The 20,999-nt window shown below is 37.0% G+C and overlaps 1 protein-coding gene across 3 annotated transcripts in view; it reads right to left on the bottom strand.

Annotated features, from left to right (window-relative positions):
- The window catches only part of adad1 (adenosine deaminase domain containing 1 (testis-specific)), a 151,886-nt gene that overhangs the window by 17,536 nt on the left and 113,351 nt on the right, over positions 1-20,999 (bottom strand). For 2 of the 3 annotated variants that reach the window (XM_028802026.2, XM_028802027.2), the window contains one exon: positions 2,838-2,970. The exons of the other annotated variant lie outside the window; for it this stretch is intronic. In XM_028802026.2, the coding sequence (XP_028657859.2) occupies positions 2,838-2,970 (133 nt within the window). The remainder of the gene's footprint in view (positions 1-2,837; positions 2,971-20,999) is intronic. 3 annotated transcript variants of the gene reach the window in all.

Here is a 20,999-nt window from a genome sequence, read left to right as displayed (position 1 = left end):
TTTATATGATATGTGCTATGCAAATGTATATACATACACACATTATTGAATCTATCAAAACATGTAACACTGTATGGAGTTACAAATATTTAAATTACTGATAATTCGTTGCAACCTTGTAATCCATACACTGTAGACTATGCTGTTGTGATCTGGGGCTTTATGCTTTTAAGACAAAAGAACATTTTTAGAAGTAAGAATTCTTTTCCATATTCTTGGTTTCTGGGATGGCTTGCCGGAGCAAACTCTGGTAGTTTAGACCTGTTTAAGCAGTTTATTTTTTTGCTGGTGCACAGTATTACAGTATTAACAAGTGCTTTTAGCAATGAAAACATTTTTGAGCAATTGCTCAATAATCAGAATTATGCTGCCCCAATCCTCGTAAGCTATATGTGAACAGACCACATAACACAAGAAATAAGTGTGCAGAGAGACTGAAATTGAACTTAGATCAGCTATTTTTCTTTTAAAAAATTAGTAGAAAGACTCAATCAGTGTATCTTTACATAGAAACATAATGACAAACGGCAAAAAAAACAAAACACTCCCAGTTAAAAAAGAATTTGAAATATTTCTTGCTCGAGTCATAAATGTAAATGTTGTTGTTATAGTTTGAACCATCTGAACCAATAAGGACTACGCATATGCTTGTGCGTTTTCTCACGTGTGTGGACACACGTGAAGACTCATGATAACAAAACATGCACCAAAGTGACTGAAATAGTAATTTAACATATGAATAACAAATGTGGCAGTGAAGCAGATGTGTGAAAGCCCATTTTGAGAGCTGCCAGGGTTTTTAGCATTAAAAAGTGGCCACATGAGAAAGCAGAGCATAAGGACACAATGGCATCTGTGTATTCTCTTCCAGCTCAAGCCACAGATACTAAAACCTATATTGAAGAAATTATCTTGGCCAAGTAGATTCAAGTGAAGTAATTCTTTGAAAGTAATTTCAAATACATTATGAAGACCACTAGGACAGGTTTTCCTAAATTCTGTTTCTACATTATGTGGTTTTGTCTCTCTCTCAATCTCTTCAGCTATATGTGGCAGGGGATGCAGGTGTTTGAATCATGACAGACTGGAGTTAATTTCTAAATGCAGAAATGACAAGCTGATGTTGGTGTCACTTGGGGAACCCTCACACCAAAGGTTCCATGCTGAAGGACCAATGCTATAGTGGGAATTACCAAATTTCATTACCAAATTACCAAATTCCATTCAAATAGGAAGTCTGCATAACTATAAAAAAAGTGTCATTTGTGTGATGAGAAAATGGTAGAAGGGTAATCATTTAGGATATTTTTGCAGCCACAGCAACTGATTGACCCATAATCACTGGGACCACTATGAACTCTCCTTAATATAAGAACAGCATTATATGGGAAAATATGAGGCCATTTTTCCAACTGTTAAAGGTAGACTGAAAAATGGTCCATGCAAAGAGGTGTGGTATAGCGGGTCCGTGGCATCAAAAAAATGGCCAGTTTTAAATAAATCCAGATAGCCATTTCAGTCTCCGTAAGCACGATTGCATGACCATGGGGAGTTAATGAGGTAATTGGGGTGTTCTCAATGGCTTCATCGGCTTCCTGCGGTGTGTGATTAAGGTGCTACGCCCACGGAGCCGTATAAGTATGGCCTGGCACAGGGGAAGAGGATCGAAGATTGGAAAAAAGATCGGAGAGAAAGAAAGAATTAAGATTAAGATGTGAAGAGCAGTTTCAGGATGATGATCTGGCTACCTGGAAGGGGAAGGCAGCGCAAGCTGGGGCCCCATGAACAAGCGTAGGCTGTGGTGCTCTAGGCGCTGGTTCGCCTCACTGAATAGTTGTGTGGGGCGAGCAGGACAAATGATCTCCCTATGCATCCGAGGTACAACTGTGGGAGCATGAAGGAAGACTGGAGGAGAGCTGACCTTGGATGGTCTGGTTACACAGTTTGTGGCAGCCAAGATGGGGGTTGGAGGAGTGAAGTTCGTGGCTGCTGAGTCTCCGCCGGCTACGCGAATGATGGGTGAGCTGGGGAAATGAAGAAGGAGGTGGGCTGAGATAGAGGACTTAGTGACTGCATTTTAACCTCTGATTTTAATGGATTTATTTATTATGGTTTATATTCCCCATTTTCATTTGGTTTTTATGGATTTATTTATGGACATTTGGAACACTGCACTGTTGACACTTTTTTGTTTTGATTTGGTTTTTAATAAAAGCACCTTGGCACTTTTCCACCAAGCCCAAGCTCTGTGTGAGATTTGTCCCCATTTGTCAGCTCATCTCTGTCATAACTATCGATGGTGTTGGTTTCTAGAGGCTCCCATATGTGAAGGGGGAGTATGGGGGGGGGGCACGCATCTTCACAAGAGGACAATCCTAAACACACTTGTAACAGTTGAAGCATGGTATCAGGATGGGATAGTAATGTTTGGGGGGAAAAAAATACAACTGTGGAAAGGTTAAGTCAAAGTCCAGGCCTAAGCCTCACTAAGGAAAGTTAAATGATTTACGGATAAACAAAATACCTTCAAACATTAAATAACTGATCCAGAGCTGTAAAGAGGATTGAGCCAAAATACAAAAAACAATTCATATAGAAAATAACACTTCAATTATTGTTTCTAAAATTCTACAAACTACTGAATGACAGGGTATACTTAACTTCATCTAATACGGTGTCTGCATGTTGGCATATTATGTGGTTAGATTTTTCTAATTTTATGATTAACAAGGACGAGATGAGTTTAACTTTTGTCATAGTATGTAAAGCCACTCAACAAAGGGGGAAATTCAGTCTTTACATTACTACATTACATATTGTAACAAAATAAAAAATACCTTTCCTTCTTTGTATGTCACACAATTAAGCAGATCTTTTCTGTTTGCTTCTTTTGCAACCAATTTGAAACGACTCCACATAGCAGCTTTACACAGGCGACTTGCCATTCCTGCACCAGTTTTAAAGGGTGAGCTGAAGGGTAGAACAAAAGAATTAAATTGAATAAACAGAACAAACATTATTAAATATGAAAACTGTTATCTGAGCAACCAACTAATCATTCTCTATGTTCATTAACCTACATGAATGAAAGTAAGCAAATTATTAATTGATTAGAAATTTCCACATGTATAAATGGAAATGAGATGGTACCATCAGATAATTTTTGCAATAGCTTCTGAACTTGCACATGTATAATTTTAGTAGTGATAAAGAAAGTTGTAGTCAATGCATATTTTGAAATTCAATGTGCTACAGCATACAAATAAAGCTACTATAAATAAATGAACGTTTGGCTCCAAGTTCAATATTACTTGAATCTATGTTAACAATAAAGATGAACTGTGGATTTGATTGGCCCAGGCAGGGTGTTTATTGAAAAAGCTTCATATAGGTGTCCACCACATCTTCACATTCGGCTGACCAAGTAAGATCTATTAATTAAGTATTCTATTCCTGGTTGGTCACACACTGAAGTTAAGAACAATGTCTGTAAAGCATGGAATGAATTTATGATACCGCAACACAGGGTACCCAAAAATAACCGGAATTGAAAAAAAAAATTGTTCTAATAATTTTTACTTAGTGACACTTTAGTCTCCTTCAAAGTACTCTCCATGTGAATGAATGCACTTATCCCAACAGTTTTCCTACTAGTAGAAACATTTTTGTATTGCTGAAGAGGAATGTTATCCAATGCCTGCAGCGATTTTTCTTTGACTTCCTCCGCAGTACAAAAGCACTTTCCTCCGAGAACAAGAAAAGGTCAAGTGACATTTACCCTCGTTTGAAATGCGAAAACCACTCGTGGACCTGTGTTTTACTTAAAGCTTCCTCTTTAAAAGCAATTTCAAGCACCACTACAGTTTCAGCAGCTGTTTTCCATGACAGAAAACAAAATTTAAATGCAGACTTGCTGTTCTTTATGATCACCCATCACAAAAATCGCAGAACACGTTTATTAAGCACCAAGAAAAACTGACACGGAAAACTGTACCAACAATACAGAGCAACACCAGAGAATACTGTAAGTATGCTACAACTATTGGTGAAATTCACAACTAAGTCTAGATTGCGCACCAGGTACAGATTCCACTTATTTTTGGGTACCCCCTCTTATACTCTATTGACTTTTTTCATTCTTCCTTTAATTTCAAGATACATGTGTGCATTTTTTTTAACTTGAAACAAAATAATAACCTCTATGTATGGAGGAGCCAGTCCAAATACATGTCTAACAAAATTCACATAAATGTTAGTTTAGACAGAATAAGAATAGTATGTTAATTTTTCGTAATTACATGGATAATGAAAGGTTTTATTTTTTTATTCAGTTTAAATTGGCATCCTAATTAAATAATTTAAACACTGTTTAATGTATAAGGTAGAAATATATGTAGTTCTGAAATAGCACCATAGAAGCACAACATTCAGTTTCAGCAAACACCACATTCCTTCAGATGAACACGTTCTTATCTATAAAATATAGAAGTTTTTAGCTAGAAAAATAATTATCTTAAACCTAGAAAATCAACCTTGACCGACAGAGTGCTCCACTTAAAATGCAGAAATATCTGGAGGAAGTTAGGCAGGGTGTTTTCACTGGCATACCTGTTCAGTCCTGACAAGCCAGAGTTCTTGTGGGTCTTAAACTTAATCCCGTTGAACTCAACTACAGACACCAAAGTATAGAAGCAAGCATACATATCTTATGCCTGCACTAACGAAGCAATGAAACACACCAGAATAATCACAAACACCCGTGATGTCAATTGTCCCCAACATTATGGTGTCCTGAAATGGTGGGTGGGTTGAGGTTTGTATAAAAAGTGTAACTGAAATATATGCAAATTTAAGACTGCAACGTGCACTTTGATCATTAATGAATGGTTTGATTGAACTGTGTAGGAAAGGGGTAAATTAAGGAAAAACATGTTTTTGTCCCAAACATTATGGAGAGCACAGTATGTTTTTTTTGATCATATTCAAAGAAATAACATATTTACTGGAGTTTTAATGCATATTATAGGCAATTTATCAATGCTGACCACAAATTACTCACATAAACATTAAAAGGTCCTGTATCTTTAACTTTTAGGTTGCATACCACAAAATCCCAGTCCCAAAGCACACCACTAATGTTGTATACTATATGACATGACAATGTACATCATGATTTACAAATATAATTTAACACTAGAATCCCTGAAGCCTACAAAAAAACTCAATCCTGGCCCACCTTAAATTCCTTCGCACCTCTCCATTCAGTCTCTTTTATTTTGTAAATGTGTCAATTAGCACAAGCAGCCTTCTATCCCATCCACTATACCCAAAGTACAACAAAACAAGCACGCTTTTATTCAAGAATATAACCGAAGAAAAAGAAATCAGGTTAGTGTACTTTGTTGACACGACTGCTTTGGTAGTACAGCGGTAGGAACCGCTGACTCATAATCAACAGGTCACGGGTTCAATCCTGGCCGCTTCCCAGAATAAGTGTTTTGAGTAGTGAGCTGCTCTTATTGTTACTATTATACAATAAAAACATACATTTGATTTGAGTCTTTAACAGCCGGTGTAAATGTATGGTACTTGTAAAGGTTCCTACAGCAGTTTATGCCTCCTATAAAAGCTATTTGAAAAACGGCACACAGTATTCTCAAATCAGTCAGAGCTGTACTTTTTGATCTTTCTGAAGTCTTACTTAACAGGTAGAAAATTCCTTAGCTGTAATTTGGGAGACACGTGATATTTTATATGGTGTACCATAAGGATCTATTCTGGATCCACTGTTTTTTTTAATCTATATGCTTCCATTAGGTTAGATTACCTCAAAGCATAAGGTGAGTTACCACACCTATTCAGATGAGACACAGCTTTATTTATCTATAACACCTGACAACCCTGATGCTCTTGGCTCTCTGATCCAATGTCTTAGCAGTATTTCCGATTTCTCAAAATAAATGAGAAAACAGAAATCTTAGTGATTGGCAAACATAGATATAGCAAGGGTATTAGAAAAAATCTTGATCCCTTAGCCTTAAATGTTAAGACGAAGGTAAAGAATTGAGGTATAATTATTGACTCTGACTTAAACTTTAAATTGCATATTAACCACATCACTAGGACTGCATTTTTTCACTTAAGGAATATGGCAAAAGTTAGACCTATTAAACTTTACAATATACTAAAAAGTTAGTTCACATTTTTGGTTTCAGTCGACTAAATTACTGTAATGCACTCCTAACAGGACTACCTAAGAAAGACACCAATTGGTTACAATTAGTGCAAAGTGTAGCAGCCAGAATCTTAACTAGGAAAAGAAAATTTGAGCACATCTCACCAGTTTTGGCATTGTTACATTGGTTTCCCGTGTCATTCAGAATTAACTTTAAAACAACATTTATTTATATAGCACATTTTCATACAAATTGTGTAGCTCAAAGTGCTTTACAAGATGAAGAAAGAAAAAAGAAAAATATAAAAATAAGATTAGGCAATACTAAGTAACAAATAATAAAGTGAAGTCTGATGGCCAGGAAGACAGAAAAAACAAAACACTCCAGAGGGCTAGAGGAGAAAAAAAAAATCTGCAGGGGTTCCGAGGCCATGAGACCATTCAGCCACCACTGGGCATTCTACCTAACATCAATGATCTCAATCAGTCCTCATGGCTTTCAGGCTTCACATGGAAGAATTAGATGATGATGCTAATGTGGACATCTGGCCTTCAATCCATCAATGTGGGGACTGCATGGTGCCCTGATCAGGTGGTGGTGGAGCAGATCGCCATCACACAAAACCGGAAAAAGTAGAGCAGAGAAAGTAGGGGTTAGTACAGATCATGGATAAAAATGATAATTAAATGCATATACAGAATATCAGGGTTACACTAAAATGAAAGTATAAAGAAAACCCTATTAAAATAATGGGTTTTTAGCAGTTTTTTTTTTTAAATGCTCCACCATATTAGCCTGGCGAATTTCTATCGGTAAGCTATTCAGGATTTTAGGTGCATAACAGCAGAAAGCTGCCTCAACACTTCTTTTAAGTTTAGCTCTTGGAATTATAAGAAGACACTCATTTAAAGATCTAAGGTTATGATTTTGAGTGTAAGGTGAGAGGCATTCCAAAATATAGGATGGAGCGAGATTATTTAAGGCTTTGTACCAGTAACCAGTATTTTAAAGTCAAAATACCACTAATGGGTTATAACGCCTTAAAAAATATCGCTCTGTCCTACATTTTAAAATGCCTATCCCCCCTACACTCCAAATTGTAACCTTTAATCTTCAAATGGAGGTCTGCTTATAATTCCAAGAGCCAAACTTAAACATAGAGAGGCAGCCTTTCGCTGTTATGCACCTAAAATCTGGAATACTTTACCGATAGAAAAACGTCAGGCTAATACTGTGGAATATTTATAAAAAAAAAAAAAAAAAAAAAAAAGAACTGCTAAAACCCCATTACTTTAATATGGCTTTTTCATTGCTACATTTTAGTTCCTGATAGATTATACAAGCATAGAATTATCATATTATTCAGGGATCCACAATCTGTACTAATCTCTACTATTCTCTGATGTCTTTTCCGGTTCTTTTGTGGTGGTGATCTGTACCTCCACCACCTAATCAAGGCACCTTGCAGCCACCTGTGATGATGGAATGAAGGCGGGTACCTCAGCTTTCTATGAGACCGACTTTATTGAATCCTCTCATGTGAAGCCTGTCTCTTCAGCCTTTAGTCAGATGTAAAAGTTATGTGAACTTCAAGTGAGCAGGATAAAAGAAACTCACGACTTTTAAGGGAAATTTGTATGCAGACACTCTCCCCTCAAAAACAGTCGTCCCAATACATATAGATAGATTCTGTAATGATGCAGCTGGTCATGAACTTAAATGGATGACAGTCCTCACAACCCTAATATAACAGCCATTTAATAAGCCACTTAAAAGACAATAGCCATTTAAAACACTGTCTAGTACAGGAACTGCCTCAAGAAGTGCCTGCTGACACAATTAAAAGGACCAGGTAAAAACAAAAAATATATAAATATACATTACCACTATAAAACATACAAAAATAAAACATAATTAGTCAAGCATATGTCTCTCATACTGTGGCTGATTAGCCAGCCCCTGACTTTTTCTATAAGGGTCTTTAGCCACTCTCTAAGCTGATCAACCAGCTTTCAAAAGCAGTACAGGATTAGACTTGAATGCAATATATAGCAAATTATGAAATTCATAATCATGCAAAAATTCAGACAAATTAAGAGACTAAGTGAGAGTCAGAATAGTTTTCACTTTAGTTTCTTTTACTGCATGGCATAAACTTTCATCAACCCAGACATCACTCCGATGCTCTCTTATCTCTATTACTTGTTAAGAAAATATTTAAATAATGTGTAGGTACATACAGTGGTGTGAAAAACTATTTGCCCCCTTCCTGATTTCTTATTCTTTTGCATGTTTGTCACACAAAATGTTTCTGATCATCAAACACATTTAACCATTAGTCAAATATAACACAAGTAAACACAAAATGCAGTTTTAAATGATGGTTTTTATTATTTAGGGAGAAAAAAAATCCAAACCTACATGGCCCTGTGTGAAAAAGTAATTGCCCCCTTGTTAAAAAATAACCTAACTGTGGTGTATCACACCTGAGTTCAATTTCCGTAGCCACCCCCAGGCCTGATTACTGCCACACCTGTTTCAATCAAGAAATCACTTAAATAGGAGCTGCCTGACACAGAGAAGTAGACCAAAAGCATCTCAAAAGCTAGACATCATGCCAAGATCCAAAGAAATTCAGGAACAAATGAGAACAGAAGTAATTGAGATCTATCAGTCTGGTAAAGGTTATAAAGCCATTTCTAAAGCTTTGGGACTCCAGCGAACCACAGTGAGAGCCATTATCCACAAATGGCAAAAACATGGAACAGTGGTGAACCTTCCCAGGAGTGGCCAGCCGACCAAAATTACCCCAAGAGCGCAGAGACGACTCATCCGAGAGGTCACAAAAGACCCCAGGACAACGTCTAAAGAACTGCAGGCCTCACTTGCCTCAATTAAGGTCAGTGTTCACGACTCCACCATAAGAAAGAGACTGGGCAAAAACGGCCTGCATGACAGATGTCCAAGACGCAAACCACTGTTAAGCAAAAAGAACATTAGGGCTCGTCTCAATTTTGCTAAGAAACATCTCAATGATTGCCAAGACTTTTGGGAAAATACCTTGTGGACTGATGAGACAAAAGTTGAACTTTTTGGAAGGCAAATGTCCCGTTACATCTGGCGTAAAAGGAACACAGCATTTCAGAAAAAGAACATCATACCAACAGTAAAATATGGTGGTGGTAGTGTGATGGTCTGGGGTTGTTTTGCTGCTTCAGGACCTGGAAGGCTTGCTGTGATAGATGGAACCATGAATTCTACTGTCTACCAAAAAATCCTGAAGGAGAATGTCCGGCCATCTGTTCGTCAACTCAAGCTGAAGCGATCTTGGGTGCTGCAACAGGACAATGACCCAAAACACACCAGCAAATCCACCTCTGAATGGCTGAAGAAAAACAAAATGAAGACTTTGGAGTGGCCTAGTCAAAGTCCTGACCTGAATCCAATTGAGATGCTATGGCATGACCTTATAAAGGCGGTTCATGCTAGAAAACCCTCAAATAAAGCTGAATTACAACAATTTTGCAAAGATGAGTGGGCCAAAATTCCTCCAGAGCGCTGTAAAAGACTCATTGCAAGTTATCGCAAACGCTTGATTGCAGTTATTGCTGCTAAGGGTGGCCCAACCAGTTATTAGGTTCAGGGGGCAATTACTTTTTCACACAGGGCCATGTAGGTTTGGATTTTTTTTTCTCCCTAAATAATAAAAACCACCATTTACAAACTGCATTTTGTGTTTACTTGTGTTATATTTGACTAATGGTTAAATGTGTTTGATGATCAGAAACATTTTGTGTGACAAACATGCAAAAGAATAAGAAATCAGGAAGGGGGCAAATAGTTTTTCACACCACTGTATGAAAACACATGAAAGAAATTATAAGATAAGTGCTAAATTGATATTTTAAAGCAAGCCTCCTAGTCTTTCAATAAAGTATGGGAATAAAAAACTCAATATTTAAGGTACAAGAATACACTTAACAAATCTATTTGTCACAAGATACATCATGAATCAATGCATTAAAAGCAAAATACAGAATTATAAAACAGCATATGCAAAAGAAATTGGTTTATTAAGTATTGTAATTAATTTCATGAGTTGTTTTCTACTCTCAGACATCTCATAAGCACACTATATACATGTATGCTATGTGTGGGAATATTTTTGGCTTGAGCTACATCTCATTCAAGTGTGTACTAAGTGAATGGCTTTACCACATGAATCCAAATGAAATACTATTAACATAATCAGCAGTATTTAAAAAATTAAGAATACCCTTAGAAGGGAAGAGTCATCACTAAGAACAGCCCCACAGTCTTCTTGAATACAACAAGTGTTTAGATCAAATTGTGAATGTTAATTATTAGAAAATAAGATTTTATCAAGTCCTAATTTTAACCTTATACTAATCCATTTTGTAACCTGTTTTGGCTTAATTCAAACCAAACACCTATTTCTCAGCACAAATGAATTTCTAAACTACTAAATCTGCACAGACCAATTTTTTGACTTTGTCACCCTTGGATGTTCCTCTTGCGTGTAATTAACAGGTAGGTTTTGTTTCTTCAAGACTTTATTTTGTAACTTTTTTTTCCTCCCTGATAATCTGAGCGGACTACAGTTAACTTTTTTGTTTCAGTTACAACTAACCCCTTAAAGGGTTTTTGGCTTTATTGTGCCTAAATTACAAAAACCATAATAAACAACAGTGGGTTGGCACCCTGCCCGGGATTGGTTCCCTCCCTTGTGCCCTGTGTTGGCTGGGATTGGCTCCAGCAGACCCCCGTGACCCTGTGTTCGGATTCAGCGGGTTGGAAAATGGATGGATGGATGGATAATAAACAACTATTATTCCTCTTATGTAATAAAGGAGCTGCAAATGGCTGAACAACAGTGAATACAATCCAATTTATATAAAAAAAAAGATTAAAAACTTTTGTTTACACCAATATCGACCAAATTAAACACTAAGAAAATGTGCTTTAAGGAGTTCTTTAAAAAAAAACAAACAAAGTGGATTTTATAGTACATAATAGGGCTTTGTGATGTCTTAAAGGTTCAAATTGTCATTTCAAAACATTGACGATTTACAAAGTTGTTGCGGGATGTAGGGGTGGGGATTGAGAGATGCTTGTAATTAGCTGCTCTGCCCATGCATGTGTTATGGAAAAAAACTGTACTTCAAATTTGATTGTGGCTTGGGTGTAGTGCATATTTTGCCTTTTCATATTATGAGTGCAAATGCTGCAAAAAGCACACAAGGTTGAGCGTTGATTGTAATGCAAGCTTGCAATGTACAATGTGCAAGCAGGAGGACAATGCCACTGGCTCTTTAAAAAATATAGGGCACTGCTTTGATTTATAATGTAATCAGTTTATGTCAGATTTATTATCATGTGTATACAGCACAGTTACATTTCTAGTGCAGCAACCCTCTGGGTTGATAGAGGAGAAAAGAGGACAAGGTGGATTGTGAGAAGAAAAAGAGGAAAGATTTATTTTTCTTTAAAGGTAAAGATTAAAAAAGGAATTGATGGCTATAGTCTGGCACTTTGAGGAAATTTCTGCAAATGTTTGAAACCAATTGATGATGTTTATTTACATTGCTAATGGATCCAGCCAAAAAGCGATGGATATTATCATCGACCACTGGCTCAGCCCTAGTACAAAACCAAGACATTTTATGATGCACAACCCTAGAATCAAGCGAGCAAACTAGAAAAGTTTTTTTTTTTTTTTAAAAAAAAAGCAAAAGAGCATCTATCCATTCAGTTGTTGGGGGTTTCAGTGCGGGTGAATTATGACTTAGAACTAGACACTAGCTGAAAGTTTTTTTTTTTCTTATGTGCTTACAGAACTGCAACGCAAGCAGCATGATACAATGACATTCGATTGATTTTGGGGGGTTCCTCACGTGAAACTTCAAGTGAGTATGCAACGAAGATGAAACTAGGAGAGCACTGCTTAGAAAATTAACACAGCTAGAATGTACAGCAGAGAGCTGTCTGGATATAGTAACTGAATCCTTGACGATGGAACTCTAAAAGTGTATGTTGCAACACTTCAAAGTTATACTAAGCAGTACAGAATACTTACAAATCAAGAATAGGATCGAGTCCTTCAGCAAACACGTCTTTCTCAAAATAGTCAAAAATGTGATTCAAGGTCTTCATATTCCGTATCCCTAGCTTTCTGTAACTTTTCTAGGACTTCTTCAGCTGTATTTCTTTTTTTTTTTTGACAGACATTTCCTTATTACCAATTTCAAGTGTTATTGCACATCAATCAAACTATTTAAATGCACACTCACATGCACTTAACAAAAAGTAAAGATTAGCTGCCATTAGTGCTGGGTGGTATACCGGTTCATACCGAAAACCGTTCTAAATTTTTTTTATGATATGGATTTTTCTTATACCGCAACACCGGTTTAAATTGCCTAAACGACGTTCGGAACGTGGCGCAGCAGGAAACTGTTCAAGTGGGGACCTTTTTCACTGCTAAACACAGATTTGTTGCACTACGGCTCTTTTTCACTGCTACACCACCAAATAGTGAGCGGTAGCATAGGAATGCTGCGTGGTGAAAATGAACAGAGAGCCTGGAGATACTTTAGTTTTAAAAGGTCAGATGTGTAAATACTGTTTCTATACTACTGGATAATACTGCAAGCCAAGTTGTACTTGTTTTAAATACAGTGTAATGTACCTGGGTACTGTGTAATAGTGTGACGACGTTTTCAAAGCCCGTCATAAGTTATATAGCACATTAAATGCTTTGTGTTAAGTGATTCTTAAACTGACTTCTTCTTGTCTTCTTCGCTGCGCCGGCAGCGAACCCCGCACAGAATACATTCACTTCATGATATTCCTTCTCTCTGAACATTTAGAATGCTAAAATAAATACTTAATATAATTTTCATGGTGAAATGCATTAAAGCATGCATTAATCATATGGGGGCACGGCGGCGTGCCTGCCTTGCATTTGCATGTTTTTCTGGTGGGTTTACTCGGCGCTTCAGTTTCCTTTCAAAGTCATGTAGGATGTGGGGTTTTGTTGTGCTATATTGACCCTGCTAGTGTATGTTTTGCTTATATTCATCCTTTGATGTGCTGGCGACTCGTTCAGAGATGGGCGCAACTCTGAATGGATGGCATAATTAAACATGTATAACGAAGATATTTTTAAAGTTCTGAACACTCCGTGGGCTAAGTTTGTAACTAGTTTTAATTTCACAAAGACGTTTATCGTGTGGTGATTGGTTATGTGGAGAAAGAAAAAGGACGGATAGGAACTGGGGTTTTAGTACGTCGGATAGAGACAGCACGCATGCAATAAAGAAAGCCCGCTCAGAAGAACATGCATTGAATTCTGTGTTCGTGTCTCCGACCACCAGATCACAAACCCAACATTTATACAATATTTAAGTTAAACCTGTGCGATACCCATTCATACATCCAGTTTTTTGGAGCCTCGTCACACCTGCGATAAAGTTCTGAACATAATAGTGCAACTATCAGTAATAATACTATTATTTATTTTATTGTTATTATTTATTAGTTTAAATATTATGCAGTTTAATGATGATAAAGTTGTTTAAAAAGTCACTTTAACGTGTCAGTGGACAGAGATTGTTAACATTAACAGAAAGTGTAGTTGGTTTACAAAAAATATTTACTATTTATTCCTTTTCTAAGACATATTCAGTGCAATACAACTTTTGACAAGCACTTCTGGATATTTTACTAAGTCTAAATGCCTCTTTGTATGGTTGAAAATATGTTGTCAAAATTATAGTTTAAGTTTTTGCAAAATTTGTTCAATAAAAAGGTTCTATATTTTGACTGCATCTGTCATGCAATGTGATACCTTCTCCATTAGTGCCATCCCCTTGAAATCACTTTATGGGGCAATGCAAACCTGTATTAATACTTGTGTGCACATTAAAATGTTTTTTTTGTACAATGAACAATACTCTTGACAGTGAAATAGGTTATTCTTAGCCAGTAATTCCAGTGGAAAATGTGGTTAACATCCACTCATGCATGGGGAAAAAAATACCGTTGAATACCGTGAAACCGGGATAATTTAGAAAAGTACCGTGATATAGAATTTTGGTCATACTGCCCACCCCTAGCTGCCATATAAGCAATATATTTCCTGTCTCCAACGCATGAGTGTGACATGTAGGGCAAGTGACCAATCACAGACAATATACATCACTGAAAAGGTATTAAACTCAGTTATCTAATAATAACTGACATAGGTGTTATCTCTGGTAAAATATGATTCCCTCATCTGTGACGCAATGCTTGCCATGGCATATATGGGTATGTAAAAATCATTGATTTTGATTGAGCTTTGAATTTATTGTAACGTCTCCCACTGGCAGGACACCACATGCATAAAAGTGACTAATTAATCTAGTAGTTAAAACAAGCCTTGGGATACACTGTAAGCATAATACAAAAATGAAGAGCTTACATTATTGGATGAATAACTCAGCCTGTTTAATGTTTTGGTGAAAAGGAAATGTGTTTAAAATCTTATGATTCCAAACATCAAGACTAATACCACAGTTAAAGTGCACATCAAAGACCAGTATTATAGAAAAAAAAAAAGTTGAATATGGATGGACAGAAGCAACAGAACTAGAAATGGATTGTTAAGTTATTCCACTACAAATACAAAAAATAAATAATAATGATAATGACATGCAATTACTAGGTATAAGACAGAAAATACATTTAGTGTGTTCACACATGTTTAATCAAGATATGCTTAAAGATAACTTAACTCTTTTAGGGCGGATGTCGACTTTTGTCGACAGGAGGGGTTGAGGGTGCATGTCGACAAAAGTTGACATCCAGGGGTAGAGGGTGATAATCAGCTGTTAAAGGGGACAAAACTCACTGTCACATCACAGGTATTCCTTCTCTGCTTGGAGGAATGTTAGACTCATTGACTCGGCATCTAATCCTTGCGTGTGTGTGAGTTACGAATGTAAACAAATGTAAACAAAGCCAAGATGGCATCGACATCTCACAAGGGAGCGAAGAGAGTGCAGAAAAGAAAATACTCAGCAGACGATGTTTTGCGCATTATCACTGAGTCAGACTCTGATTTTGTTGACAGTGATCAGGAGATTGAGTGAGGAGCCGGTATCAGCTGGTGCAGCTGATGCACCTACAGCAAGGTTCGCGTGGGAGGAATACCCAGACATTGATCTGCGGGAGCCAAACTGGCTACCGGACTTCACAAGATGGCATGGCTTGCTGTTGGACACAACAGATTACCAGACACTGGACTACTTCAATCTGTTTTTTCCTGAGGCTGCTTTTCATCTACTGTCAGACGAGACAAACAGGTATGCAGAGCAATTTTTGGAATCGCGGGCTGCACTTGCACCGCATTCTCGTTTTTCAAAGTGGAGACCCACAATAAAAGACGAGATGAAGGGCTTTATGGCATTACAAATAAAGATGGGACTAGACTGGCGATATGACTTCAGGGAGCATTCGTCCAAACGTGCTTTGTCCCCTGGTGGCTTTGGACAGGTTATGCTGTGTGATAGGTACGTGCTGCTGCCAAGTTTTATTCACTTCTGTGATAACCAGAAGCAAATCCCAAGGGGTGAGCAAGGCTATAACCACATGCACAAAGTTCAGCCCCTGCATGACATTGTGGAACCAACATATAAACAATTTTATCAGCCTGGCCGTGATTTGTCTGTGGATGAATCTATGATAGAATACAATGGACGCCTTTTTAATGCCAATATGTGCCAGACAAGCCCACAAAGTATGACATAAAGGATTTTGTACTGGCAGAAGCAAACACTGGTTTCTGCCTGAAAGTATTCACATATACAGGAAAGTATTCCTTTCAAAGAGAGAACTGTCCCTTGACAAGTCTGGTTGTGCTGGAGCTGCTTCAGGGCTATGAATATTTGGGTCATGTTGTGTACATGAACAATTTTTATACATCACCAGAATTGTTCATGGAGCTACAGAGCAGGGGAATTGGAGCATTGTGGCACAGTGAGGGTGAACAGGAGACACATGCCTTCACAGTTGAAGCCAGACAGGCTGAAGATGAAAAGAGGCGACAATCCAGTTTTCATGTGTGCGGATAACTTGGTGGCACTGGCATGACACGAAGTCAAACGGATTACTTGTCTCTCTACAGTACACACTAACAATATATTTGTCAAAAGGGAAACCCAGAAGGTAGGAAGCTGGACAAGCCAGTTGCACTTGAGGAGTATAACTGTAAAATGGCTGGAGTTGATCTACTGGATCAGATGCTGGGGTCATACACTTACGGCCATAACTCCACCAAGTGGTACCACACTGTGTACCATCGCATGCATGAGATTGCACTTACAAATGGCTATATATTGTTCAAGCAGGCAAACAGTGACAGCACTATGACTGCGGCAGATTTCCGCAAGAAGGTGGTTGACAGCTTGCTGGCAGAGTATGTTGCAGTGCCTTTATCAAAACGAAAAAGGCCATCACAAAGAGCAGTGCCAGACAGGCTGACTGAGTGCCACTTTCCTGCAACATATGAGGACAAAAAATACAAAGCTGACTGTGTTGTGTGCAGCAACAGATAATTGAAAAGGAGGCACCAGTGCAACACATATTGTAAGCAGTGCAATATGGCAATGCATGCAATTGGCTGCTTTGAGCAATATCATACTTTGCAGGACTTTGCTGTGTAACATGTATGTGAAATCATATAGTATGCAGGCTCATACAATATGCAAGACAGTAACATTTGTCAAAAATAAATATTTTTTGTTGATTTGATATGTTAAACCATTGCTTTGTGTTCTTTTTTTTAAAAAAGTTAAGTTTTTGGAAAAAAATTCAGCCCTGGAAGAAAAGAAACAAATAAAAAATTGCCCTAAAAGAGTTAAGAGATGTACAAAAGATCAGATACCTTTTAATGGGAGTGTAGGATATACAAGACACATTTACCTTGATTTATCCTTCTGCTCCAGTTTAAAATTACAAATGAAATACTTCAGACAGAATTAAAATGTCCATTGTAGACTTTAAGTGTACATACATTGCGGTAATACATTGTAGAAATGACAACACTTTTTCTACACTCTCTCCCTAGTTCAGGGCGTCATCATCTTTAAGACATAGCAATAGCAGGTATAGTATATTAAACCATACATATCTAGTACTTTGTTGCACATCCCTTGCATGCAATGCATGAATGAAATCTGTGATTCATAGATATTACCAGGTGCTGAATATCTTATCTGGTGATCCTCCACCAATCTTTTAATACAGCCATTTTCAGCATCTGCTTGTTTTGGGGGTTGTACCCTTAAGTTTACTTAACAGCATATGGAAGGCATGCTCAATTGGATTTAAATCAGGAGACTGGTTTGTAAAACTCTCTGTTGCCTTAGCAGTATGTTTGGGATCATTATCTTGTTGTAGGATGAATCACCATCAAATGAGTTTAGAGGCATTTACTGGAACTTGAGCAGATGTTTCTATACTTCACAATTTTTTAAAAATTTAGTTCATTTTAACTAAAAGCCAGTAACAATCCATACAATCAAATCATACTTAACAAAACCAAAATTCAACCCCTACCTAAAAGAAAGAGAGGAGAGACAGCCAACAGAGCAAATCTTTGAAGCAGAAAGGAAGGAAGAGTATCGTTTCCCCCGATATAGAAGCTTAATCTAAAATGTTATTGATTGTACCATATTTTTAAAAAGTCTTGAACAGATCCTCGGAGTGAGAATTAGATTTTTTTTCCAATTTCAGATAGTATAGGACATCAGTTACCAACATATTAAAAAGTGGTGGGTTGGGATTCTTCCAGTTGAGCAAGATAAGTAAGTCTATGTGTTTATAGTGAGGTAAAGGCAATTACGATTTGTTTGTCCTTCTCCAATTAAACCTCATCTGGGAGTACACCAAACACAGCTGTTAATGGGTTAGGAGTGATTGTGACACCAAGACTGTCTGATAAGTATTCAAAGATTTTTGTCCAAGAAAATGTTAATTTGGTGCATGTCCAAACCATATGGCCCAGTGAGGTTGGAGCTAGATTACAACGTTCACAGGTTGAATCTTGTCAGGGAAACATTTTGGATAATTTTAATGAGCACGATAAAAGATTTTAAGTTGAATAATTAAGTGCTTTGTGCATCTGGAGCTAGAGTGTATTCTGTGCAAGGCTGCCTTCCACTCCTTTTGTGAAATGTTAAATGAAAGACCCTTTCTACATTGTACCCTGGGATCTTCAAAAGGGACTTTAAAATGCTTTTATAAATTGTGGAGATGCTATCCAAGTCTTCAAGACTGATCAATATTTCTTCTGGAATAGAAATATTTGGAAGGTGAGGAAAATTGGGCAGGATTGGTTTAGCAAAGTTTCTAGCTTCTAGGTAGAGGAAAAATTGTGTTGATGAGAAGTTAAATGTTAAGCTTGATTGCTCGTAGGATGCAAAAACATTATTGATGTACAAGTCTCTAAATGTTTTAATCCCAAACATTTTCTAAGCATTAAATACTGTATATGTTTGAGAGAGTGGAAAGAGTGGTTGTCATGCAGAGATGCAACAGATAAGAGCTTCTCTGTCTTAAAGTGCTTCCTACATTGGTTCCATATTCTGAGTGAATGAAGGGAAATTCGATTAGTAGTGCATTGACGATAGTTTGTATTTACTGGAGCATATAGCAAGAAATATAATAAAAAAGTACTGCAAGATTTTATTTCTATTGTAGAACAGGCTTGTATATGTTCATCAATTTGTGTCAACATCGAGGTCTTTATGGCCTGCATATTTGCCGGCCAGTAATAAAATTGAAAGTTATGTAGTGCCATGCTCCATTTTGCTTTAAGGTCATTGTAGAGTTTCCCTTTGGTTGCGTCGGAGTTAAGAATTCCAAATAAACAAGGATATGATTGAATCTAATTTCTTAAAAAAAGATTTGTTAAGGTATACGGGGATGGTTTAAAATAGAAAAAGAAGCTTGGGAAGGATGTTTATCTTAACAGTGTTGATTCTCCCAGCTAATGTGAGAAGGAGGGTGGACCATCTATTCACATCTTGTTTAATTTTTTCCATGCAGACAGCAAAATGTTGTTGAAAAAGAGCCTTATGTTTAACTGTGATAGTTAACCCTAGATATTTAAACTGATCTACTAATATAAATGGGAATGCGTCCAGTCTAGGATTATGTGCTAGAGAGTTCACTGGAAAAAAGTACAGTTTTAATCAAATTAATTTTGTGTCCAGATATCTTTTGAAAATCTGTTAGTGCTTTTATGACTGATGGAACAGGATTTTGTGGGTCAGATATATAACATACCATCTCATCTGCATATAATCATATTTTCTGTTGAAGTCCTTCTCTGAAAATCCTCTATCTCTGTGATGCATTTCTAAAGTAAACAGCCAATAGCTCAATAGCGACTGCAAAGAGCAATGGTGATAGGGGACATCCTTGTCGAGTACCGTGTTCTAGTTTAAAGTAATCCAAAATAATGATGTTAATATGAACTGTGGCTTCTGTATAGAGTGGTTTGATCCCAAATGTGTGCAATGTGGTGAATAGGTAGTCCCATTCAACCATGTCAAATGCTTTTAATGCATTCAAAGATTGTAAGATCTCTGGGGTGTTAGATTTAATGTGTGAAAATATTACGTTAAACAAACATTGAAGATTAGAAGTGTCTGTCTTTAATAGTTTGATTTTATAGAAGGAAGCCGTTTTTCAACCCTTCTAGCTAGAATTCAAAGAGTATCTTAACATTATTATTTAGGAGTGAGATTGGTCTGTATGATGCATATTGTAGAAAGTCCTTATTTTTCTTGGTGAAAAGTTTAAGGTGGAATTTTGTTGTCTTTAGCTTCTATAAATGTTGCTAATAATAGTGGAGCTAACTTATTTGAAAATGTTTTATAAAATTCCACTGGGTAGCTATCAGAACCAGCTGCTTTCCCACTTTCAAGTGAGATTATAGTGTCTAGTAATTCTGAGTGTGTCAGATATTTATCCAGTTCCACGTCTCTAAGAGTATCTAGCTGTGGTAGAACTCATTACAATAACCCATTAGATTGTGCCTTATCTTCTTTAGACTGAGTAAAATATAAGAACTTATAGTACTCTATAAATGTCCAGGTTATATTTTTATGGTCTATGATTTTATCTCTGTCTGTGCTAGTAATTGCTGTTATTCCACTGCAGACTTCCTGCCTGTGGATTTGTTGAGCTAAAATCTTATTGGCTTTCTCTCCATGTTCATAATAATAATGTCACAATTTAAAGATGAACTGTTCCATTTCTTTAGTAGTCAAGTGGTTAAAGTCTGATTGCAAAACCTGTCTTTTCCTATAAAGCACCTTATTTGGAGACTGACATATTCTAGAACTTCTTGGTTTCCAATTTATTTTTGTGAGAAAGATATGAAATAATCTGTTCTCTTAAAAATGCCTTCAGAGTTTCACAGATAATTCCTTCAGAGACCTCAGAGGATGCTTCTGTTTCTAGAAAATAATCAATTTTCTTAGATATGAACAAGGGGGCTCCGCCCCCTGCTCGCTTCGCTCGCCTACCCCCGGGGTTGGGTAACCCGAAATACATTGATGAATGTATGAAATATATTGGAGTGTAAAGGTGTAGATGATGAACAAAGGAAGTAAAGAACCCATAGCATGGCACATTAGAAGGATCTATTGGAATACTTATTTATACACAACATTTGTAGTAAAATCGTTGATAGATTGTGTCATCTGGATCGAACACGTAGATCTGTGCATATTTGCGTTCGTGATTTGG

The sequence above is a fragment of the Erpetoichthys calabaricus genome, chromosome 5 (assembly GCF_900747795.2).
Source record: "Erpetoichthys calabaricus chromosome 5, fErpCal1.3, whole genome shotgun sequence".
Taxonomy (NCBI): Eukaryota; Metazoa; Chordata; class Cladistia; order Polypteriformes; family Polypteridae; genus Erpetoichthys; species Erpetoichthys calabaricus.
Note: the sequence above shows the minus strand (reverse complement) of the source record. Positions and strands in the feature narration are given on the sequence as shown.